At 43.2% G+C, this 25996-nt stretch overlaps 2 protein-coding genes and 2 long non-coding RNA genes across 10 annotated transcripts in view; 2 read left to right on the top strand and 2 right to left on the bottom strand.

The window, feature by feature from the left end:
* Positions 1-9064, bottom strand: part of ltbp1 (latent transforming growth factor beta binding protein 1) — a 151449-nt gene extending 142385 nt beyond the window's left edge. For 3 of the 6 annotated variants that reach the window (XM_029174968.3, XM_055502782.1, XM_029174970.3), the window contains exons 1-2: positions 8423-9055; positions 7663-7733 (exon numbers count right to left, since the gene is read on the bottom strand). In XM_029174968.3, the coding sequence (XP_029030801.1) occupies positions 7663-7733; positions 8423-8745 (394 nt within the window). In that variant the 5' untranslated portion in view covers positions 8746-9055. Of the gene's footprint in view, positions 1-7662; positions 7734-8422 lie in introns of all 6 variants that reach the window. The other 3 variants (XM_029174965.3, XM_029174966.3, XM_029174971.3) reach the window with 2 other exon arrangements.
* Positions 1-25996, bottom strand: part of LOC129603086 (uncharacterized) — a 66466-nt gene that overhangs the window by 4075 nt on the left and 36395 nt on the right. The window lies entirely within an intron of this gene.
* The window catches only part of LOC129603087 (uncharacterized), a 65700-nt gene that overhangs the window by 21699 nt on the left and 18005 nt on the right, over positions 1-25996 (top strand). The gene's annotated exons all lie outside the window — the stretch shown is intronic.
* On the top strand, positions 10235-18117 carry LOC129603088 (uncharacterized). Of its 2 annotated transcripts, XR_008692676.1 has the most exons (3): positions 10235-10777; positions 13590-16210; positions 16803-18117. It is a non-coding gene; the product is annotated as an uncharacterized LOC129603088 (long non-coding RNA). The 2 variants fall into 2 exon arrangements; XR_008692675.1 differs by having other exon boundaries at positions 13590-18117.

The following is a 25996-nucleotide window of genomic DNA, read 5'->3' as shown; positions in this document are numbered from 1 at the left end:
ACTCTTGCCTCCGGCTACGTGCGGGATGCGTGGGATTCCTGGTGCCCCGTGTGTCTGGAGCCTCTGTCCATCGAGGATGCAGAGGATCTATTCATATTTTGGACTTTGATAACAGGGCTACTCATGATTGGCTTTGGTGGTGCCCTGCTTTATCGGAAGATTAGAAAGATTGGAAAATCTGCGGCCGGCTTATTGGGGTGTCCACCGGTCGTGGAGCTACAAACGCCGACGGGTGCCATGGTTACTCGGCTGACGGAATTACACCAGAGGATGGCTCGGATTGAAGGACTGACAATTAACTTCTGAGCTCTTTCGGATGATTTGCATCAGAGGATGACCCGGATTGAGGGACTGATCAGTAACACTCCAGCCCGTTCGGATGCCCGGATTGCAGGACTGACTAATAAGATCTCAGCCCGTTCGGAGGAAGACAAGGGACTGAGGGATAACATCTGCAGACAGACTGAACACTTGGTTACTATGGTGACAGCCTTGTCTGACAGGCTTGAGGAGATGTCACGGGTGAGCCCTGAGTTCTGACCGATTGGAGTATTGATCTAGACAAATTAGTCATGGATTGTTAAAATGTATTAGAATTGGCTGTGTATTACTCTGTCCCTTCTCCCTCACCCCTCCCTTCCCGGGTCCAATCTAGCTCACCAGCTGTGCCTCTATCTATCCTCTTCCCCTGTTGTGACTCCCTTTAAGGACAACTGTTGGACTGACCTGTAAACATCTTGGTCGGCCTCGGTCAAACTGCTATAAACAACACTTCACTACACTGATGCAGATACACCCCCTCCCACCCCACCTTACAGTCTCACCATCTGCTCTCCGACCTTATCTATCTGTCCTGATGAACCCAAGAAATTCCAGCAAGGTTTCCACTTGTACTGTGTGCCAAAACGTTCAGTCCCAAAAAAGTTTAAATTTTCAAAATTAATTAATACAATTATTTTACAACTGGAAGACAAAGAAAGAAATGTGTAGCACCTGCAAAAGCAGAAGTGGGAAGAGCAACAGAAGCCCCGTATCCAGAACAGTCATCTTTAGTCTTAGGAGTTGTTCAGTTGTGAGTTTCATGTTTTGTGTTTGCTGCTTATCTTGTCTGCTTTATTTATCCATATGCTTTATATGCCAACATTGTGTCATTTTACTGACAGATTAGCTACACATCATTTTATTATATAACAAAATTATCATAATAAGCTTTAGTTTTATGAATTTAAACTTACATCTAACTTACAGCTCCCCAGAAGGGACAAACAGAAAGCTGGCATTTGGCCGTGGCTGTATCACTCAGGAGATTAAACAATCAATCTATCTATCAGGTCACTGCATCGTGCTGCAGGCGGTGTTTTCTGTTTAACTGTCAAAGGTTTACCCAAGACACCACCTTCACCTAATACAGGTTGTTAGAGACTGTATCCACATGTGCTAGAATTTCCTAGATAGAAAGCTGTTTTTTCATATAAAATACATTCATATCTCTTGGATGGTGACACTCAATGGCCATGCGAACCATTAAAAGCTTTAATTAGCACTTGACATGAATGTAATTTGCCAGTCTCACACAGTACCTGATTACAGGTGTAGGGACTGCGTCTACACAGGAGCAGGAAAAATACTTTTTTAACAGTGTTAATGATTACACAGGAAGCACCATTTTTAATTTCACCTTAATTAAAGTTGATTAAATTAAACAATAACAAGCAACATGTCACAAGTTTCAGCTCGTTACTGGTTAATGTAGTTTACAGCGCCACTGTGAAGACCACACACGAAGTGACAGACACAGTCATTTAAAGATTAGAGCCTGACAGAGCAAGATTATGTAACACAAGGGAATAGAGGACTCGTACTCCTCCAAAGAAAACACAGTCAGTCTTTCAGTCCAGAGGTTTCCACACGAGAGCTACAGAAAGGCTGCACACTTCTCAAATAACACACTAGCAGGACCCTTGAAATATTGTAAGAAGCTAATCTGTCCAAGTGTTAATAGTCAACAAATGAGACATACACCAACAAATCAAATTAGGTTCAGTTGGCACAACACAACTGTACAGGAGGGCGAAGTGGGGTAATGGGTAGGATTATTTTATGTTGATTATATTTATATAATTACAGAACAGTACAGTTTTGCACAAATATTGCACTGAGTAAATTTCTATGTTACCACTGACGGTTAACAGTGGTGATTATTATAGTCTGAAAGCAGCAGGTAGGAAAGCTCTACAATATCTCTCCTTCACACAGCGAGGGTGTATAAGTAAGAAAGCTGTACCTGAGAAGCTACTGAAGCTGCAGACAGTGAGTCCCCCAGTGGGTGAGAGTCCTGGTCCATGATGTATGTCAGTTTAGCCAGGATCCTTCTCTCACCCACCTCCTGCACCATGTCCACACTCTTAGACCTTACTATTAATTTACATATAAAATTCAACAGTATATTTCTGTAATTCTGAAATGCAATACATTGCTGTAAATCTTTTTCGTGAATTACTTTTACCAGTTTTCTACAGTATTAATATTTTGAGAAGAGAAAACAGTACTTTAAAATGTTTTTTTGTAATGTCATGAGAATACAAGCAACTAGCGCTCGCACATGCTTGAGACAATTGTCAAGTTTAAATTTTCACCAATCTTCATCAACCGTGTTTTGTTTTTTTGCTTGTTGGAATTAGTAAAGTATATCACAGTATCAAATAAGTCCTATTGTGCATGACGAGTGTAGATCTTTACAATTGCTAAATGATGTAAGGTTTAGGCAGGGATGTCTTAATTTAAAAAATAAAAGCACTTATTGGAGGAATGGTATTAACTTTTCTCTGTCTTTAGAGGAATTTGTGACATTGCAAACAGGTCGTTCTGCCATGTTTTCTGCCATTAAGTATTTTCTTCTAGTTTTACCTTAGTTATTTCTGCTTGATTTTTAGTCATGATTCATGCAATTCATTCATCATTAGTCCTCTGTTGGCCCAGAGGAGGCCATTCCAGTCTCCGTTGGCCTGAGGAGACCATTCCTGTCCCTATTAGCCCGGAGGAGACCATTCCTGTCCCTGTTGGTCCAGAAAAGACCAGTCCAGCCCGGCTCCTGGTGGTCCAAAGAGGATCATGCCAGCCGCGTTTCCTGGTGGTCCAGAGGAGACCGCGTCAACCTCATTTTCTGGTGGTCCGGAGAAGACCACGTCAATCTCGTTTTCCGATTGTCCAAAGAGGATCACGCCAGCCTTGTTTTCCGGTGGTCCGAAGAGTATCACACCAGCTGTGCCTCCTGGTGGTCCAGAGACGACCGTGTCTGCCTCAGCTCCTGGTGGTCCAGAGACGAACGTGTCTGCCTCATCTCCTGGTGGTCCAGAGATGACCACCGCATCTGCCTCAGCTCCTAGTGGTCCAGAGACGCGCGTGTCTGCCTCAGTTCCAGGTGGTCTGGTGACAACCGCGTCTGCCAAAGTTCCTGGTGGTCCGGGGAGATTCTGACAATTTTTCTGCCGTTTCCCGTTTTATTTTTGTGACTTCCACTTCCAGTTCTGCCTTAGTCATTTCTGCTTCATTTTCAGTCATTTGATTCAGCAGCTGCAATTCATTCATCATTAGTCAACGGTGTTTAAGCTTCAGTACTCACCTTATCCAGTTGCCAGATTGTTGCGTGCGTTTACTCACCTCTATCCAGCGTTCCTAGTCTTGTTACCATTACCGTGTCTTGATCCAGTTCTGTTACTGACCTTGTGTCCAGCCTTGTCCCCACAATATCCGTCTGCTTGAGTAAGTCAACTTTAGCCTACCTTGGACCACCGTTCTTGCTCAATCCTTGTTTGTCCTGTTACCTACCTGGACTCTTACCCACGCTTGCACCTGTGGATCCTGTTGTTTATATAAAATCTTTTACTTGCACCCACCGTCTCTGAGCTGTGCATGTGGGTCCGCCACATAAACCGTTCCTGACACTGGATTTCTTATTGTCATTGTGTAAGTTTCATGGTAAGTTCAAATTTACATAGTCTTGAACATTTGCCATGTGCACATGTACAAAAGTTGCCTGTTCTGCATAACTTGAATGAACATGTTTAAGTTAGAGCTTATTTGCTAAAGTTAGCTCGATTGCTAGAGAGAACTACCAAAAGTCAAGTTCTAACCATATCAGAATTTTCCATTCAATTGTCCCTGTACATGAAAAGCTGGGTATAGTTGTTCAGTTTAGGAACTTCTGTAGAGAAAGGATATTATAGTCCTGTTAATGCTAAAGTGTATGCGTTGTGTAAATGGTTTATGTCATTATTAGTATGTCAGCGTGCAAGAAAATTGTATAAACTTTAACTCTTAACACCCACAATTGTGTTTCAGACAGTTCATCAGGATCAATCCTGAGAGGGACACCAAGGGTACACAAGGAACAGGAAAAAGAGAACAGGAAAGACTTTAAATGTCACTCTGTTTTTGTCAATGTTGTAAGGCCTTACTTTGGTCATTCATCCAGCTCAGCCATGTCTCACTCAAGCTCCAGATCAGCCACAAAGCCTCAAAGGTCACTGCCCTGCTTGCTTTGAAACTCAACCTTCCCTATCAAATGCTGATCACCTGCATTAGGTGTGGTCAGCCAGTAAAAAGCTGTAAGTTCAGGGATGACTGAAAAACAACCAGGAAAGTGCCCTTAATAAGGAGGATTGGACAACTCTGCCTTAAGTATTGCACTCGGCCACTTTGGTCAGAGGTCTTGTCAGAGGCATGTATATAGCTTTGTCAAAAAGTTAATAAAAAACATGAGTTACTGCAAATTACAAATTTAGGTCACAATTTTACTGTGTGTAATGTAGGAGAGAGTAACAGTTAGAACTGATAATACTTCAGAAGTAATTAAAATCTATGCAGCCATCTTTTGGCACAGTTTCGGTCTAGTTTTCTGGTCATGTTCCAGTTTTTATTTTTTGGCACAGACTTCCTGTCTGTCTTGTTTTGATTCTAGTCTCTGGTTTTATCTTGAAGTATTTCCTATTTCACTCCGATCACAGCCGTTTTCCCTGTCACCACCGGTCCTCATTACACACACCTGACAATAATCAGCGATTAGCCTCAGTATTTAGTCTCCACCTCACACCAGCCAGTTGCCAGATTGTTGCGTGCATTCCACCATTTCCCAGCGTCTTTGTGATTGCATAGCTTCGTGAACCTGAACCTTGTTTTGATCACCATGAACGACTACTGCCTACTCCTTGTCTGCCTTGTCTGCCGTGTCAACCAAGCTTACCTGGTAACGATCCTGCATGCTATTCTGACCACGAGACTGCCTCACTCTGAACGGTACTGTATTCTCAGCCTGCACATTAACAACCCCTGCCTGTCCACGGAACCAAGACTGCCTGATCCATTGTGCCGTAAAACCGTTGCTTACCTGTGAATGACCTCGCCTGAACTTGATCCTGCCTGTTGTCAAAATAAATCCATTTAATATCACCCGTGATTGTCGTGAGCCGTGCATGTGGGTCCATCATCTAATAAAGCCCGAAATCTTTGCTAGCAATAATTAGTTGTTTAAATGCTCAGAAAGTAGTGAAAGTAGCGAAAGTAGTGTCAACTGTATTGTCAGTGTGTAGTAGTAGTAGTAGTGTATTTAATTTAACAATAAAAATCTGTAAATATACATCCTCTCGAAAAGGTGTAAATAAACAGTAATTAATTGGTAAATATTGGCCAGTATTTTATTGTTATGGTACAAAATAACTTAGTATTTACTAAAACGGTACTAAACTGTATATTTAGGCAGGGTAGCCAAGGCCTCACTTAGACCGACAATACCATAACGTGACTAAGTCAACGTAAAAAAAATCATTTCTGTCCATTGATCTGTTTTATACATTGTCGGGGGACCTCATCTGTATAATCTGTTATTAAGAGAATTATTAATAATGTCCCACATGCTCAAACAAAGGAGGTACTGCTGCCTGCATGTAATGTCTTCATCCTGATAGTAGTGAGTGAGAACAAAGAGATTTCAAATCTGAGCGCCAAAACCAGGCGCCAGGCTGGTGAACTATACCTGGCTCCCCTGCTGAGACATTGAACTCCCCGCTGGGGGAGTAACGCGCATACACATTACGTCCAGACGAACACACCATAAAATTAAGTTGTGATTTGCTCATTTATTCAAGATAGTATTGACACTTGAGTTAATATTAATTGTTTAATAAAGCGTTCATAATTTAATTGGTTTAATATTTAACATAAAGTAAAAATTGCTAAATCTGCACATTTCCTGATCTAATATGGCAAGAAACTGGAAGTGAGGTACGAGTGATGGGAGCCTCAGCCTCGATGCTGAAACACTCAGTAAATGGGCTGATACAACCGTAATCCATTTCTGTTTTACATTATTTCAGTATAATGTTTGCAGCCTTCAGACAGATTTATTCTACACCATGACTTTGTACAACCTGCTTAATGTGTTTATCAATGTGTTTGTGACATGGTTACTTTTCTGATCGTGCTAAAACCAACAGAAAAAACTCATGAGGGGAGGCTGGACAGGTCTGCACCTCATCCAGAAGGGTGCGTTTACTCTACACTTTACTGTAAGAGTCGAGAGTGCAGCCCAGGACAGAGCTAGACTTTTTGATGACCCTGTCCAGTCTCTTTCTGTAGTCTTTTCTGGCCCTTCCTGTACAGTGCCTCTGTGTTAGGACTCCAGTCCAGTTTGTTGTTTAGATGTACACCTAGGTAAAGCCTTTATAGATGACCATGACTCCTTTAGAAAAGTGCAGTTTCATGTCATGTTATATGAATAAAGTCTGGTGATTACTCTGTTGTTAAATAAGTATTGCTGTGTGTAACAGTGCTGAGCTAGAGCAGATCTGTCTGCCGTGTTAAGGACAGGCATAAAGCAATGCCGACACTTATCCTAATGTTCTTACTTTTCCATTTAGTCGCATCTATTCCTCAGCTATGTTGTGTTTTAACAAGACCTCTCTGCTCAATCTGAATAACCCTCAACTGTCTGTTCACTGTCCTGTCTGCACTGGGCTGTTAAAGCATGAACTCCACAAAACCTAAGGAAACTAGAACAGTAATTTATGGAACATTTGATCAAGAAAAAAAAAAACAACTGGAATCAGTCATGTTTAAATTAATTTGAAGAACGAGAGGCTGTGTCTGATTGGGCATTCTCTCTAAATATAGGCTATTTGACCATACTGTTCAGTCAACAGTATGGTCAGTGTGATGGTGATATTAGACAAACACAGATAAGACATAAAATGCACAACTGGAACATTAAGTGATTTACACAGTGCACCCGGGGCTTTAATGATGAAGCCAATCATCTCACTGTGTAAGTCACTGAATGTTCCAGTTGTCGATTTCATGTCTTATTTGTGTTTTGTCTGATATCCACTGACCACATGTCCTGTCTCCTGAACTGCTGCTTCTTCCTCTCAGTCTCTCTCAACCAAAGTGTTTGTTCTGCTGTTTGATTTCTGTCAACTGTTTTATTCAGTCTTCACTGTCCCCTCACTTTATCAAGGCAAGGCAGCTGGTCTCTGATTCTGATCCTGGTTCTGTTTCAGAGGTTTCTTTCAGTACTAATAAAAATCACATCAAGTGTTGTGCTCCTGCATTATTTTGCAGACATGGGTATATTATAATAACTGTTGCATAATAATAGGGTGCACTTACGCTTTGTGCACAGCTGCGATCCCTGACTTTCACTCCAACCATGGCAGCACTGACCTCCACAGACATTAACCCTATGAGTAGAAAACAAGCAGATGAGACAAACACAGGTATCAGCCAAATGTTGTAAGGTTGTTACCTGGAAACGACTTGTTTTTTATTCATGTTAATGATACACTTTAACATATTAGACATAAAAACACAAAAGACACACTTTTCATCGTGTCCTGCAGCTTCAGAACAGAGAGCAGTGTGGTGCAGCAGAAGAACTAAGACTGGTACCTGCCTGAGCCTGGGCATTAAACTCCATGTACAACTCTCTAGGTCAACTATCTTCAACCAACACAAAATGACAAAGGCATCCTATTTTGCTCAATTTAATGAGCATAAAATATCTAAGCATTACTCCTCATGTTACACAACACATCGCTCTGCAGTCATTAGTGAAGCAAAACTACTATTATTGTGAAATTCTCAATCCAAAGCTCATTAGTAGTTGCTGCCTACAGAATAGAAAAGTGGAGTAAAGTACTAGTCCAGTATTGTCAACACAGGAGTGGACCACTACGTACTGGACTGGTAGAAGACACATCAGTCATGTTATAAGTCATAACTTCCATATGGACTTGGAGTGATTATAATGATAATATCACATTTAGATCAACTCTACGCCAGAGCGTCGCTCATCCGACTGGGTGCATATAACTGCCTAGGTGAGTGGACAGACAATGACGTCACAGAGCTCATATTCCCCCATTCTTACCCTAAAAGTTTGTTGAGCTGCTTCTCCTGTCCTGTCTCCTGCCTCGCTGAAGCGGCTTGGTTCCCCATCCTGCGGTTCCGGACCTGGCCGCCAAAGTCGGCGTTGAGATGCACGTCGTACGTGTGCGGCTGTCCCGACGCTCCATGACGTGTCGAAATGGAGCTGACTCGCAGCCCGCCGTCGGCTCCGCTGGAGCCCGGGCCGGGCTGGAGCACGTACAGCCTGTTGAAGCCGCTTTGGCTCGGCCGTTGCTCCACAGTCACACATACCAGGGAGACCAAGAAGCCAAAGGCAAATACGCGACAGTGCCTAACCAAAGCCATACCCACGGCCGGTCTACAATAAAGGGCAAGAAGCGTCTGTAAAAACGTTTACTTCACAAAAGTGAGACGTTTGTAATCCAGAACATATTCCTATATAAGGGAGTTTCCAAGCTAGAAAGACACGGATCCAAAGAATGCTGCCAAGAAAAACGTTAAATTGACCATTAAAAGTAACAAACAGAAAATGCATCAAGCGTAGCTCCGCAGCCGTGGCTTTTTCAGATTCCTTCGCTTTGTCCCTAGTCAGAAAGGCCTGAGAACTCCAAGGAAGTTTCTCTGTTGGAGGTGAATCATGTAACAGCGCGAGCAGCCAGCCTCCAGACGTGACGTCATGGGGGGAGGTGGGGTTGCTTAGACTTCCTTGGGGCCCAAGGGTGTCAGGGGACCCAAAGCAAAGCACCCACCCACATGCGGCTCACCCTTCCATGCACGTCAGAAACGGACGACGTTTAAACCTTACATTCGTTCCCACAACAGAAGCACATCACCTGTTTATCCTATAACTTCATACTACTGCCTCTGCATGTAGTAATTAGCGTGTCTGGATAGCACGTTTGAAATAAAAAGGACGTTTCCTCTTAATGTAAGGCCCTCTAGTTCATATTAACAAATTATTACCTTTTCTGACAGCTTTAGCTTATGAAAAAAGTGATAGCCTCCCTTTTGGCCACCACCAATCCGGTGGCTTCCTATTACTTGAATCGCTTAAATAACTTCAAACTGAATGACCAAACATTTTCAGACAGAAAGGGATGGAGCCTGTCTAGTTTTGTTAGATCACTTCTATGATGTGCCCTTTCTATCCTTTCTCTAATCACCACACTGTGACAATGGTTCTTGCACAAAAAGACTGACTATCCCTAGACGCATCATGTAATGTCTCTAAATGATGTATCCAGGGATAGTCAGTCTTTCTGGGTTTATGTATTTAGCTGCTGGTTAGTTTTCCATGTACAATACAGCAGCTGTGGTACAAATGGATGGTGGCTTTTTATCTAAAAACTAATGCTTGGGAAAAGGTGCATGGACTTCCTGCCCACCCGTCCTTAATACAGTATGTCTGCAATCATAATTATGTAAACAATTTCTGCATCTTGGATCGTTTGTCATTTTCCACTACTGAATGCCTCTGCCTCTAAAAAGACAATGTATCCATCTCCTTGGATTGATAAAATAACAATAAACACCTTATCTTATCCTTTTCAAGTTAACTGTTTTTACTATGGCATTGAAGTAGTAGTGAAGTAGTACTGTAGCTTTATTGCCAGGTTCTGTAGGGAGCACTTTACAGAGCTAGGAATTTGTCTTGGTGTTGGCAGGTGTTACAAACTCCCCCCGTACGGTTCTGAACAGCAGTCACAGCAGGTACTGCATCACAACATATATAAAAAGATAACGAAACAAACATGACATAGTGACATAGTAGTGCCTACGAGGAATAGAATAAAGTAAAATATATACAAACGTCTTTATGACCACAGACGTCAGGATGACAGGCCTTAACCCACCAAACTCCTTTAATGTGCTTGTTTCTGTGTGTTTGATGTATATACTTTGGATACTTGGTTTTATACTTTCCCTCATTCTTAAAGGAGACTGGTCATACTTTTCATTCTAAAGAGTATTGGACTTCAATGTCTCAGTAAGGTCTCTGTAAATTTTAATTCCATAAAACCCTTTAGATCGTCCACACTGCCCCTGTCAATGTGTGGTTTTCACTCCCCATCAGTAAACACTGTTTTCTGGGCGTGTTGCTCGCGCATACCTTTTTTGTTGTTTTTTTTTAAAATTGGCTTCATGGATAAGCGCCACCGCATGGTTAGGATACAATAGGTGGCAGTAGTGCAACATTGAGAATGCAATCCAACGCAATCCTGCAAAGAAGAAGACCCACTACAGGACTGCACGACAATAGCCAGCTGGTCTGGTAGCGTAGTACAACTATACATCTACGTCCCGAATCTGACCCTGAAGCTGAAGAGGAGGCTGTTGAAGTCACCACATTTCAGCTGATGCAAGATGTGTCTCATTGGTAATGTCGCATTTACTTTAATTTATTTTACTAGCGGTTGCTAATGCTTATGCGTATGCTAAACGGCCTATGCAGCTTGAATATTCACAACACGATTTACCTGGAAAACTCTAGAAAACACGACTTTAGCTTACATGATACAAATAAATAAAAGTTTGAGAGCATAGCTGAAATAACATAATTACATTTTACACTGTTTTTGTCTTGTGCTGCTGCTCTGACATAATTTTATTTAAAAAATGTGCATTAATATTTAGAGCAATCACTGCATGACCTACCTGGGAACACCTGAAGTTGTTACAGGTATCTAGTCTACAGAGGCTAGTGAGCTGGTGCTGGGGATTCCTGGGGTAAAGAATCTGAGTTGCCATCTCTTCATGCTTGGGTTGTAGATGAAGGCAGTTTCCTGATGGATAAAACACTAAAACACTCACTGTATGATGGATGTAGACCACCTGTGGAATAACTCCTTTACCATTTGAGTAGAAATGTGTTTTTTGTGTGTGCAATACTCATTAAGAATTTTTAGTTTAAAAATATTTACACATGCTTTTTATTTATGGCCAGTTCACCTTTATAGCTTACCATATTAGAAAGAGAAAGACATGTAATTTCAATACTATGATTTCCTGAATAAAAGTGTTTTCCCCTCAGAAAAACAGAGTTCAGTGAAATACGTAATAGTTAAGCCAACTTTATTGTCAACCAAAAAAAGCACCACTACTCCAAAGCTAGAACAAACTGTTATCTTCACACTCCAATGTGCAATGTATAGGTTACTGAGTTAATTAAGGAATCTGGGGATTTGAGGACAGAAGCTTTTGCAGGGCTACATTACTGTAACATTTACTGTACATTTACTGTAAATTGTATTGGTCCTACAAATATAATGGCTATGGTACACACATTATAGGTAACTGAACAGATAAGCAGCAGTTATTGTAGAGATGTGACTAATTAGCAACTAAGCTTGCAGCACAACACAGCTGCATAACCGCGTTCATCTGCAATTTCTTATTGTAGCGATCGACCAACTGTAGCAAAGTGTAGCAAGTGCAAAGGCCTAACAGCATGCTAAGGGCTAACGCAACACACAAACAGGAGCGGCAGCACATGTCAACAGGACAAAAGCTCAATCCACCGCTCCCTGCCTGTCGCCGATCGAAGGCCCATAGCTATTAGCTGAGTAGAACAGCTGTAGCTCTTTAGCAACGCTAGCATTAGCTTGTCTCACATGTGGGTTACTACATTTTAAACAGACAAACTAACATATTTAGACATCACAAGTATCAAGCGCGTACTTACTACAGTGAGCTCGACCCACCGCTCTCTGCTTTTAGCAGCTTGAAGGCCGATAGCGATTAGCTATTCCCCCCAGGTGTATGCGATTACAGAAAAAGGCCAAAAGCTAGACTGACCGTTCCCTGTCTGTAGGCGCTCAAAGGCCGATAGCTATTAGCTTGTCTCACATGTGGGTTAATACATTTTAAACAGACCAACTAACATACTAAGACATCACAAGTATCAAGCACATACTTACTACAGAGAGCTAGATCCACCGCTCCCTGCTTGTAGCCACTCGAAGGCTGATAGCTATCAGCTGTTCCCCCCAGGTGTATGTGATTGCAGAAAAAGGCCAAAAGCTAGACCCACCGTTCCCTGCCTGTAGCCGCTCGAAGTCCGATAGCTATCAGCTTTTTTCACCATACCTTTATTGCAGAACCAATTGAGACTAGAACTACTCGCCGTAAATGCGATACCGGCATAGTTTACCCACTTTTAATTCCACACGATGACAAATGGGGCTCGGACATCCCAGATGAATTTAAACATTGGAACACAGCATCTAAAATAGCTCTTTGTGTATTTCCTCAGACAGGGGTCGGGAAGAATATGCTAAGATTAGAAACTGTTGACTTCTGTTTCCAAACCTGGGTAAATGCTACAATCAAAATAGAAGGACAGAACAGAGAGATTGATTCCACTCGAACCATGGTCCTGCAAAAAAAAGACCAGGGCGGTTGCTAAGGGTTGGCTCGTGGAACCGAGCTTTTTGTCTGTACTGAGGACACAAACCAGTGTGCAGATCTGAGCGCAGTCCACAACAGGAGTGGACAAGAAAAAAGACGGCTTCTGAAAGACGAAGCGCATTTGCAGAGGGAAGTTTTCTCGAGATACGAGGGACCCGGGCCTAGAGGGGCCTGACGGTGAGGGATCACTTTCGCGAGCCTCTGTCGCTAGATCTGAGCGGTTCCCTTTCTACAGAGACGTCCGTGGAACAGAAATTTTAAAAGGTTCCGGCCGAAACACACAAAAATCTAAGGCAGGAAACCGCCGGGACTCTGAAAGATGGGTTCGGGGCAATCTGAGTCTTCACCACCAGACAGCAATATGCAAAATTAATGAGACGTAAATATGGTGATGAGTTTGTGTCATGTCTTCACGACTGGACAAAACATTATGGGTTTCAAGAAGGTGGATCACTCAGTGTGAAGGACATACGCGCTTTAAAAGAAAAATTAGAAGAAAAGGAGAAACAGCTCCGTAAAAGTAAAACGATCAAAGTTAAAACTTTAGAGGAAATTGAATTAAACAACAGATGCCAACAGATGATTAAAGAATCAGAACGCAGGGTAAGACTGAAATGCCAAAAAAAAAGAGTTAGGAGGGAGAAAGGATGAGAGTGGTGACGTAGCTGGCAGAAAAGATAACAACTCTGTGGAAGCTTGCACACCGCCACCATACACACATACACACACACATATTTCAAGAGCAAATGCTCCCATTGTTTCTGCTCTCTATCCTAATGCAGAACTGAGCGCGAAGAGGGTAAATCCAGATCTGGACTCCTTTCCCACCGTCAGCAGAAGAACCGAAAGAGAAGAAGCGCCTGACCAACAACCAGAACCAGGTGGAAGCTCTGATACCACAGCAGCTGGAGGACACAGACCACAGCATGGAGGCCTCAGCGACTCCCACAACGTCTGCAGCCATCACGTTCTGGGCTCATCAGACTCACCAGATAGTACAAGTCCTGCACCAGCATGAAAGGACTGTCTGAAGCTTCAGAGGCCGTGAAACTGTCATACAAGCGTGTGTGTCTGACACAGACACCTGCTTATGACTATCAGAAAAGGAAAACAAGGTAAGACAAACAGCAGAGTGAGAAGACGTGCTCTGTCACAGACACTGGTTGAAACAACAGAAGAGGCTTCAGACGTGATTGGCCCAATAGAGCTGCATCCGAGGATCCAGAAAAGGTCTGTCATCGAGGAACAACTGTCCCTGCTACGTCAGGCTCCACCCACTGGCGCTCACATCAGACTGATGGTTGGGGAGGGAGGAAGGTGAACGTTCCTTTTCACATGACGTAGAAGACTGTACCGCAAACACACACACACACATTTCCACGCACGCAATGAAGAAACACGCTTACCGCTGATACATGCTCAATTGATCCAAATTCATGCTTATCTTTTGGCAATGAAGAATTGCTTTTTGCTCAAAACATACCACAGAGTGATTTTAAAATTATGACAAACAGCTAAATGACAACTGCTGCATGACTTTACAGTCTGATGGGTTTAAACTATTTCAATTTGCAACAACTTAAGTATTAAAATCCTCCATGTTTTTAAAAGATTTGTGCACACTATAGGTTTGTCTGGCCAGACTCTAGGAAAAACAAAACCAGAGCTTTCGTGAACAGATGTCAACGGGGTGGAGACTGGTGAACGACTTCTGACCCCATGTGACGTATTCACCTACTTTACATACTTTTTGAAAACCTTTATTTTATTCTGCCCGTCATGCGCAACAGTGAACTTGGTGCCTCCGCATTCTAATGAAATACACTACATTTAGTTTATTTTTATTTTTCAGAGGACGCTCTGAACACTCAGCCTTACAGGAAGCCCTGCTTCCCTGTGGCTCACACACAGACATGATGTAGGTTTGATCAGAGGATGTGAACCAGTGGTCATCACACCTGAATCTGACCACAGACCTCGTAAACAACACCATCCTCTTAAAGGAAGCTATAGACGGCGTTACTGCAGACACCACTAAGCTACTGAAACATTGGATGCTATAGGCCACAAAGAGAGCCTGTCTAAATTACAGTTTGTTCAGACTAAGGTAAGGTTGTAGGACTTTCGTTCCTAACTCTACTGTCTTTGAGGCCCCACTCAGGGTTCTAATGCAGATGTGTCTTCATTGTTCACTTCTTGTCTCACGTGGACGTCTGAGGCTGAACAACGTTCACTGATCTCATGCTTGCCTTTCAGTCGGCTCCTACTTTGGGTCTTCCTGATCTGACCCTACTCAAACAGTGGATGAGAAATAAGGTTGTACCACTTTTGTTCTTTTGTCCTTATACTGTGTCTTTGATTCTTTTGGAATAGAAAACATCACATCTTTCTACAGCCCGATGGCTTAGATGCAACACCATCTTGCTTAACATGCTGAGGCCGTCTTGAAGTCTGGCGCTTTGCTAAGACACTACTTTCCTCAGGCTGCAGAGTTGACTGCGTTGACTGAAGCTAGTGAACTATCAGAAGTAGAGTCTGTTACCATCTACACAGACTCCACAGATGCTCTGTGGAAGCATAGGAAGCTTTTGAAGTCTTATTGCAAACCTATCTTACATGATTAGGTTGCTGCTTTGCTGGAGATTGTTCTGCCACCTACAGCTAATGCTGTTTGTAATTGTCCCCCTCACACCGTCAATGACAACTTTGTTTCTGCCGACATGCAGCTGCAGACGCTCCTCTCCTCATCCTCGTTTCCTCTCCAACTCTCTCTACCTCTCCTTCCTCATCTCCCTGTGTTTTAAACATTTTCTACCTCACAGGAACGCAGACTCTGGCAGACGAATGGTTCCACCTGTAGCCATGGAGTCTGGTTTGGGCCTGATGGCAGCCGTGCCGCCAAACACTTTTTCCCCACAATTCAGATTTCCCAACAGGTGAAAACAGGCGACAGGACCATTATACACCATCCAACCAGGGGACTGGGCGATCGTTAGGGAGTTCAGGAGGAAGCACTGGACCTCCAAACAGTGGCAAAGCCCCTTCCAGGTCCGTCTGACGACCCACACAGCTGAAAGATAGCAGAGAGAGCGACTTGGATCCACTCCATCCACTGCAGGAAGGTCCCGGACCCAACAGACGACCCTCCATCTACATCCTACAGACAAAACCACCACTAACGAAAAGAACTGAGAAGAACGTCCCTCGCTGTGCTCACACACGCACTGAGGCAAGGCTGCGTTGACCGTTCAGCTAAAGGTGTGAGCCAAGCGCCACCTGAAGCTGCGCCGGTGAATCACACTATCAGACCATACATCTACACACACGCTCCTGAGAAAACACACACACAAGCAGCCTTGAGTTGCCAACGCTGGACGACGTGTAGACTCTTCACATCACGGGGGTACATACATTAATTGTCTTTATTACATTACAATCGAATTGCCGTAGACACGTTGTTAGCAGAGAAAGGAGGCATTTGTGTTTTGTTTGGAGAGGCATGTTGTACTTACAGTACATCCTGAAAAACACTGATTCTAATGATACTGTGACAAAGGTGCTCAGGGGGGCTAAGGGGTGCAACCAGCTGCTGAAACCAAGCAAATCTGTTAAGTAAACAATCGGAGCAAAAAGAATAAAAAATAAAAAATAAAAAAAATAAATAAGAAGCAGGGATGTACCTTAGGCTAACACATTCATAACTAAACAATTTTTGTACTGTGGTTTACCTTGGAGATTATTACTAATACCAATAATAGTGCTAAGGTATGTGCACATACTAATACAAACATATACATACAATATACATACATATGTGCATTATTATACATATCTCATACTACTTAATAAAAGTCATGACATACAACACCACAAATTCCATATTCACACATTATTCATATTGGTAGTGATAAGTGTCAATAATACTTACAGTTGGATTTGGAAAGTGTCCCACTACAAGGTTAGTAAGGCTGTAGCTTAACATTATTTACCCAAAGGGTGAGGCAGACGTTGGTGCATGAACAATGCCACTTGTGGAAGCCAGGGTGATGTGAGGGGCTTGGCCACTACGCCCATCCAGCAAGCAGAGGAAGGAATCCCAGCAGCCAGGGAGCCCACACACCTTCAGTTCCAGGAGGGCAGGTGTTGCGACCCAAGCCGCCCACACAGAGCCCCCCAGGCAGAGCTGCAGCAGCCACAGAGACAGCACCCGAGGCCAGAGCGGGCCACCGGGGGTCAACGCTGTCCGCCCCATGAGAACCAGGGGCAAACACTCCCACCGGCGGGAGGGTCGGCCTGAAAGAGTAGAGCCCGAGGATCCACGGTCCGTAGGGAGCCCGCCAGAAGATGCCCCCGTGCGCAGAGTGGGGCCCGCCCCCAGCCCACCAACCCCACACGAGCGGAGCGGGACCAACCCCATCGGCCCGACCTCATCACCTGGCGCCACCGCGGCCTGCAGCACAAGGCCAGCAATTGGTGGGGTCAGCAGAAAAGAGACCACCCAGGCAGACGATCATCGTACCCCGGGCGAAAAACCGGACCCCCCACACTTCAACCGCACCACACGCATACCAACTCACACAAACACAGACGCATACACCCACCACATGTGCAACACACATCTTCACATCAACACATACAAACACCATAGACTCTCTCACAACAAACTAGTCAATCATACGTGAACCAATGCACTCTCAGATACATTCTCGCACCCACACCAATGACAATTTTTATTCTTAGTGTTTGATTAATGGGTAATCAGAAGGGGGGAGTGTTACGGGAAAAAATGTTTCTTCCTTATTCTATGCAGTTATTATATGATTTATGACTTATGTTCTGCAATTAATAGCTTATGTTTTGTCTTACTGTATGTATTTGACATTTCACCTACATTGTTTAATGGTTGTCTATGCCTGATAGACTCTCAACTCTAGCTCCCAAACCCAAGGCCAGGGAGTTGTGTCTCTGTCTGTTGAGACTTGGTGCTCTTTTCTTACAGATAGTTGGACGTCAGCAAGGCAGGTTTGAGAATGTAAACATTTCCACACACAGGGCGACAGGGAAGAGATGGTGCATGCAGTCTGATTGGGCTACACAGACGTTCCACCATTTTTGTACAGAGAGGTTAAAAGGCAGAGACAACTTGAGGATTGTGGACTCTTTGCATCACACCTTCGTGGTGTATGCACTGATCTCCCCAGCTGTTTTTTTGGTTTGTTGATGTGCACGATCAACATCCATGCTTTTTATTTGCTTTCCCCATTATTTTTATTTTCCTTTATTTTTTATAATAAATCACTCAAAAGACAACTCTCTCATCTGCCTCTTTATGAGAAATTTCCACCACACCTCCTATGAGGAGAGGAGGGTTCCCTGCAGACAAAGGCAGAGGAACAGGGGGCAGCCACACAGGATGCGTGAGATGCTACAGCTGTGGGAAGACTGGTCACGTAAGAAGCCAGTAATCTGATTGGCCCTGAGGCAGGTTCAACTTGAACTCACGAGGAGTGTCTAGGCCGAAGGGGTCCCCTGATCAATGTGGAGGCCAGCCAGCTGGTTAGAGAGGACCAGACACCTGCGGGATTCATGAACTTTGTCGATGGGCTCCATCAAAAGCTAAAAAGCCAGAGGCTTCTGAATCTGTGACTTCATCTTGATGCACACCTTAGTACTTTGAGACTCAGACAAATATCTAAAATTCGTTAACAAAATAAACAAGTTGAGTTGGTGAAAATGACTTAGTCCTTAAGACTGCCGAAAGCTTCAAAAATTAAAAATATGCCAATTTTACCAGGCAAGGGAAAGACAAAGGTATGGAGGATTTCTCAAATTAAAGTTTTCAATTCACTTACTCTGTTGCTCCACCTGATGCTGAGTGGTTGACTGTGTTAAAAACAATGTGAATGTGAAGTATGTGGATGAAGAAACTGTGCACCAGTCTTCGAGACATGCCTCATTACATCTCTCCAACTAACACTAACTGTACACAGTTGTCTCATGACATTGGAAATGACTCATTTACATTATTGGTTTGAAGAGGTAAGAAAGTTTCACTAGACAAGCTTCAACACTGTAGGAAGTACAGTGAAGCGGGTCTGAAAGGTGAAAATATCAACCTTTAAGGTGACTAAAACCAGTTGTGCCTTTTACTTCTACTGTGCCAGTTCTCCAATAGATAGAAAAACCAATTCATTCAGAACCCGCAAGATGTAACTGTTGCAACAATGCTTAGCCTTCTATAGTACTGTATTGTAATGCAATGGATTGTGGTGCTGCAAGCAGCTACAGTTCACTACACTACACTTAGTGTTTGCACAATATGTCTACTGTTTAGGTGGGGCTGCAGTTTTAATAATCACCTTGACATGTTTTATGGAATGAGGTTCCACTTACAGTAGTTCTTATCATCACTGTCATTAATATATTCCAACAGAGCAGAAGACACATTTAGCAAATGTGTAAACTAGTTAACATAGTGGCCAACATTCTGCAGGCCTTAAACAAGTGTGACAGGGCTGTGGTGTTCTTTGCAGCTTGGAAGGAGAAGATTTGAGGAAGACACTGAGTAGCAACAGTGACTGTGTTTTATCCTCTAATAGGTTAGACTTGATGTGGGTTTATATGGACCTTCTTTAATAAGTTACAATATTTCAGTTATCATCCACAGCTGTTATGTTGTCACTAGATAGTCACAGGGGAAATTGTAATTAGATGCAGCAGTGATTGTGGGGTTATTTGTGTTTCTAGTTTTATTCCTCTGTGCAACAGGTTCAAACGGTTGTGTTATCGCCCAATGTGTCATTTAAGATAAGATAAGATAAGATAGACATTTATTCGTCCCACAAAGGAGAAATTGAAAAAACCATGTTGCAGCAGCAGTACAAAACAAGAGCAGAGTCAAGATTATTTACAATTTTAGTAAAAAATAAAAAATTTATCCTATATATACACACACATGCACACTGAGGTGATGGGTAATTCCACCATGGTTTGAACGGATACTGCACAATGTAAAAGTTTGCCCAAACATTTGTATGGTGTCCACAGTATAATGTGACAATTGTAGCAACAGTTACAATAACAGTAAATACTAGGAGCAGCTTAGGTTGTAAAGTCTTACAGCAGCAGGTAGAAACGACCTACAGTGTCGTTCCTTCAGACGCTTAGGATGTATCAGTCTTTCACTGAAGGAGCCTCATAGTGATGACACCATTTCATACAGGGGGTGGGTATCATTCAACATCATGGATGATAGCTTAGCTACCATCCTCCTTTCTCCCACCTCCTACACTGAATCAAGACGCAGCCCCAGAATGGAGCTGGCCTTCCTGACCAGCTTCTCCTGGCTCCTGTCTCCTGTCTGATACCACAACAGAGTCATGGAAGGTCTTTAGGAGTGATCCCTGGTCTCCAAAAGACCTCAGTCTTCTTAACAGATAGAGTCTGCTCTGTCCTTTTTTATACAGTGCGTCTGTATTGTGTGACCAGTCCAGTTTATTGTTGAGGTGAACACCCAAGTACTTGTAAGAGTCCACTCTCTCAATGTCCCTTCCCTGGATGTTCACCGGTGTTAGAGTGTGTGTGCCTGCAAAATTCTACCACCAGCTTGGTGAGAGCTGATGAGAGGTCAGTTGAAGTGTATGCCTCCTTGGTGTTGGCATACAGTAAGTCCAATGTTCTGTCATCTCTGGTGAGACATGAGACATACTGGGTGAATATTGGCAGTGTGGACGATGGAGGAGCATGGTGGAAGTCTCCCGAGATGAGGAGAAGGGCATTAGGGCTCTGGGTCAGGAGTCTTTTTACCACAGAGTGCAGAACATCACACGCTGCTTCATCGTTAGCAGAGGGGGGAATATACACAGCTATCGTCATAACGTGCGAGAACTCCCTTAGCAGGTAGAATGATGGCCTCATGCTAACGGCTAACAGTTCAATGTCCTTGTTGCAGATCTGCTCTCTAACAGTGGTGTGAGTGGATTTACTTAATCTACTATTTACAGACGCCACGTCTTATAGATTTTGTGTAAACGAAGACAATAATCATCGTAATTCTCTTTTCAGCAATCGTCGATCGTGACTGTTTAACTCTATGTATGATATGATGCTAGAACTCAGACCTACGACCCAATATCGCTGCAACATGTTTGTTCTTCACATTTTGTGTCTGATTAAAACTGCACGAGTGACCACCAAGTTGTTTCACCACTTTTAACTTCCTGAATGGGACCAGTTAAACCAGTAAGATGCTTTCGTGTTGCCAAAACGTGATTATTAGAGCCAAAGCTTTTGGTCAGAAGCTTAATTCTGCCTTATTTTAAATACACTGAGCTCTGCTTTGTTATATTTACAGATGTAATGCACCAAGACCAGTAGAACCAGTAGCATGCTGGTTTTATGTTGCCACAAAGTGATTAAAGGGGTCATATCATGCAAAATCCATTTTTTAGACATTTTGGAGCGTTGCTATGACTCTATGGCTCACATATACACTGAGCACGGTAGAAATGCATTTCCTCCTTTTTTCACATTTTGAAAACGTAAATTTTCTCATCCAATGGAGAGAGACCTCATCCTACTCTGAGACCGGGTCCCAGTTCTCGTCACAACTGTAGGTAGGAAGTTCTCCCTTCAAATCCTGAACCACCACCCCCACAATGATCCCGAACCAGAAACTGGACTTCCGCCATTTCCCCCCCTCTCACTCACTGTGAAGAGACGAGCACGGCAGCACCCAAGTCCTCCCATAGAAATAGTTCGGTTCTTGGGTGTTCTAACCAACACCAAACTCTATTCACTTTACCAAGGGATCAACAAGTGAGGACTTTGTGCATTTATACGTATGTGCATTTCAAACGAGGGTGTGTACAATGCTGGATTTGTTTCACAGCTCTTTGTCCCCTTTAAATGTGCTCATGTGGGCTCCTGCAGCCACACACCTGTGTGGAGAAAAGCTAATGATTATCGACATCAAGCGGCTACGGGCAGGGAGCGGTGGTTCTAGCTCGCTGTAGTAAGTACGTGCTTGATACTTGTTGGGGCAATGCGAGGGTGGTGGTAGTGCCAAATGAATTAGCAACACCACCTAGTCTCAGAAAGGGCTGAGTTTGATTAACCTCACAGGCACCAATTATGTTGGGGATATGCAAAAAGAACAAATTATAATAATTGGATGTTATTGGATTGTATTCAAGTTAGTTGAAGGGGGAACTCCGTTCCATAGCCCACTCAATTCACTAGTGCTGTAAAACCAGATACGTGAGTGTGTTTGCGCTGCGGTCCGGTCCAGGGGTGCATCGCGGTGATTGCGTCGTGATCAGCTGACGCGGCGGCGGGTGAGGCGGTTAAGCTGGCGGTTTCCTGCAGGATGGCTGGAAGTAGATGGGTGATCAGGCCCATTCTCCCTGATAATGTCCACGTTGGTTCAGCTGCTGGCTGCGGTGGAGGCTCCAGGCATGCAGAGGGAAGCTCCGGGTGGGGAAGGGAGAGGGTCGAAGTGAACAAGGGAGAAGGGACCAGGACAAGGTCGGAGAGAACAAGGGACTTCGAGTCTTCGGTCACGGCGGCTTTTATAACCGTGTTTTTGGTCACGCCCCTCCTATTGTGTGATCCAATCAGGATGGCTGACATCCAAGTTTCTCCTCCGTTTGTCGCTTTTGTCAGCGGGAGTTCGATGTCTCAGCGGGTTGCCAGGTATGGTTCCCCAGCCTGGCGCCTGGTTTTGGCGCTCGGATTTGAAATCTCCTTGTTCTCACTCACTACTATCAGGATGAAGACTTTACATGCAGGCCGAAGTACCTCCTTTGTCTGAGCATGTGGGACCTTAATAATAATTCTGTTAATAACAGATTATACAGATGAGGTCCCCCAACATACTTAATATGTTGGTTGGTCTGTTTAAAATGTAGTAACCCACATGTGAGACAAGCTAATGGCTATCGACATCGAGCGGCTACAGGCAGGGAGGGGTGGGTCTAGCGTTTGTCCTTTTTCTGTAATTGCATACACCTGGGGGGAACAGCTGATTGTTATCACCCTTCCAGCGCCGACAGGGAGGGAGCGGTGGATCTAGCTTGCTGTAGTAGGTTTGTGCTTGATACCTGTGATGTCTTAATATGTTAGTTGGTCTGTTTAAAAAGTAGTAACCTACATGTGAGACAAGCTAATCACTAGCATTGCTAACGGCTACAGTGAGTCAACCGAGCCTTTGTCCCTTTCAAATGTGCTACTCTGAGTTGGCGCAATCGCACACCTGTGTGGGGAACAGCTAATAGCGATGGGTCTTTGATCGGCGACAGGCAGGAAGCCGTGGATCGAGTGTCGAGTTGTCCTGTTACGTGCTGCCGCTCCTGTTTGTGTGTTGCGTTAGCCGTTAGCATGTCTTTAAGCCTTTGCACTTTAGAGCTACAGCTGGTCGATATGTTTGTCGTTATGTTTGTTATTACCCTGTCCTGTGTCACAGCCTAAATCAACTTGTGATTTGGGGTTATGTCATTGTTCTATCAAATTCCTACATGATTAGTTGGAATGATTACTGTGTTGTGTTGCAAGCTTAGTTGCTAATTAGTCACATCTCTACAATAACTGCTGCTTATCTGGTCAGTTACCTATAGCTTGTGTACCATAGCCATTATATTTGTAGGACCAATACAATTTACAGTTAATTTAACATTGTCTTTTCTATACTGTAGGGGGCACATCCCAGTTATCCACATGCAAGGTGTCAGACTACGGCAGAGAGCGGACCCACGTGCACGGTGCGAGGACACAATGGTAGGTGATAAAGAAACAAGATTTAATCCAAAACTCTTGGTACAGGTCGGTCCAGGTCATACACAGAAGCTCTCAGGATTTCGGTACACGGGAGCAGGCTGGATCAGGTTCAAACACAGGCAATGGTTCGGTAACAGAAAACAATCAGGCTACAGTACCGTCTGGGAGTAGGCAGGAGTCGGAGTTCAGAGATATGAAGCGGGATCAAGACCAGGGAAATTGCTGGAACGCGATGGATGACATATGTACGACGACCTGGCAACGACTGATGTGACTACTGGGGATTATATACACAGGTGAGTAATGACTGATATGAGACAGGTGCGTAACTAGGACCGGGGCGTGAAGCGGGAACTAACATAACGTGACCAGAAACGGAAGTAATAAAAATAAAACAGGAAACTGGAACCAAAACCTGACAACTAAGGTGAAACTGAAAAGTCCTTCAAAATAAAACAAGAGACAAAACCCTAGATCGTGACACAAGGAGGCTGTCAAACAGAGAAATCACTGCAGACTGTTGGTACACAGACATCTGCTGCCCAGCTCAGGAGTGAAGGTTTGCAAGTTTGTATGTACTAAAAGTAAGATATGCAATAGAAGATTTTAATTTTAATTGGTATATACTGTTTAGATTTTATATTTGAATTGTAACAACTGTTTATATGTTGTTTTAGTACAGACAGGCCTGTCCTCTTTAATTTTTTGTCTGGTATCGTGTATTCTCTCATTAGAGAAGGTTTGGACCTACATAATAATGAACATTTCACTAATCTACAATTCTGATTGCAGTACCTTTTTGTTTTGATGAGGTGATGGTGAGGACAGCCACAGCTTCCATCTGGTAGAGGACTGCTTCTGCTCAGTCTTCCAAATAGTGATGAGAACAAGGATCAACACATCTCCCTGGTCATCTGTCTACAACTCTACCTGTCCTGCTGCAGAAACAAATCTCCAACATAACCAAGTGTACCCCCTACCCAGGACATGGACTGTTTACCCTATTTCCATCAAGCATTTCATCTGCAAGGCCCTGCAAAAGCCTCTGTCCTCAAACCCCCAGACTTCTTAATTAACTCAGTAACCTATACATTGCACATTGGAAGTAGTGGTGCATTTTTTTGGTTGACAATAAAGTTGGCTTTAACTATTACATATTTCACTGAACTCTGTTTCTGAAGGTAAAACACTTTTATTCAGGAAATCATAAAAAGAGAAAAATATGTAATTTCAATACTAATATGGTAAGCTATAAAGTTGAACCGGTCATAAATAAGCATATAAATTATATAAATAAATAAAAATTATGAGTATTGCACACACAAAATACACACATTTACTCAAATGGTAAAGGAGTTATTCCACAGGTGGTTTACATCCATCATACAATGAGTGTTTTAGTGTTTTATCCATCAGGAAACTCTGCCTTCAACTACAACCCAAGCATGAAGAGATGGCAACTCAGATTCTTCACCCCAGGAATCCCCAGCACCAGCTCACTAGCCTCTGTAGACTAGATACCTGTAACAACTTCAGATACAGAGACATATTACTGTCAGATTTATCAAGATTGATCAAAAAACATAATTAAAAGCAGTAAAAATACATCAGGTCAATATATAATTTGAACCAATGCTTTTTGTTTCCAGGGAGGTCATGCAGTGATTGCTCTAAATATTAATGCACATTTTTTAAATAAAATTATGTCAGAGCAGCAGCACAAGTAAGACAAAAACAGTGAAATGTGTAAATGTAAAATGTATTTATATTATTTTAGCTATGCTCTCAAACTTTTATTTATTTGTATAATGTAAGCTTATTTACAGTTTTCTATTAACAAGAGTTTTCCAGGTAAGTCGTGTTGTGAATATTGAAGCTGCACAGACCATTTAGCATACGCATTAGCAACCGCTAGTCACTTTGCAAATTACATAAATCAATTAAATTGAAGTAAATGCGACATTACCAATGAGACACATCTTGCATCAGCTGAAATGTGGTGACTTCAACAGTCTCCTCTTCAGCTTCAGGGTCAGATTCGGGACGTAGATGTATAGTTGTACTACGCTACCAGACCAGCTGGCTATTGTCGTGCAGTCCTGTAGTGGGTCTTCTTCTGTGCAGGATTGCGTTGGATTGCATTCTCAATGTTGCACTACTGCCACCTATTGTATCCTAACCATGCGGTGGCGCTTATCCATGAAGCCAATTTAAAAAAACAACAACAAAAAAGGTATGCGCTTCCGCACAGAGGTGTGGTGAGCAGCTTCGCTCGCGACACGCCCAGAAAACAGTGTTTACTGATGGGGAGTGAAAACCACACATTGACAGGGGCAGTGTGGACGATCTACAGGGTTTAATGGAATGGAGAGACATTGGAGAGACATTACTGAGACATTGAAGTCCAATATTCTTT

This window comes from Betta splendens, chromosome 15 (assembly GCF_900634795.4).
Source record: "Betta splendens chromosome 15, fBetSpl5.4, whole genome shotgun sequence".
Lineage (NCBI taxonomy): Eukaryota > Metazoa > Chordata > Actinopteri > Anabantiformes > Osphronemidae > Betta > Betta splendens.
The sequence above is the reverse complement of the archived record's forward strand: the minus strand, read 5'-3'. Positions and strand labels throughout refer to the sequence as shown.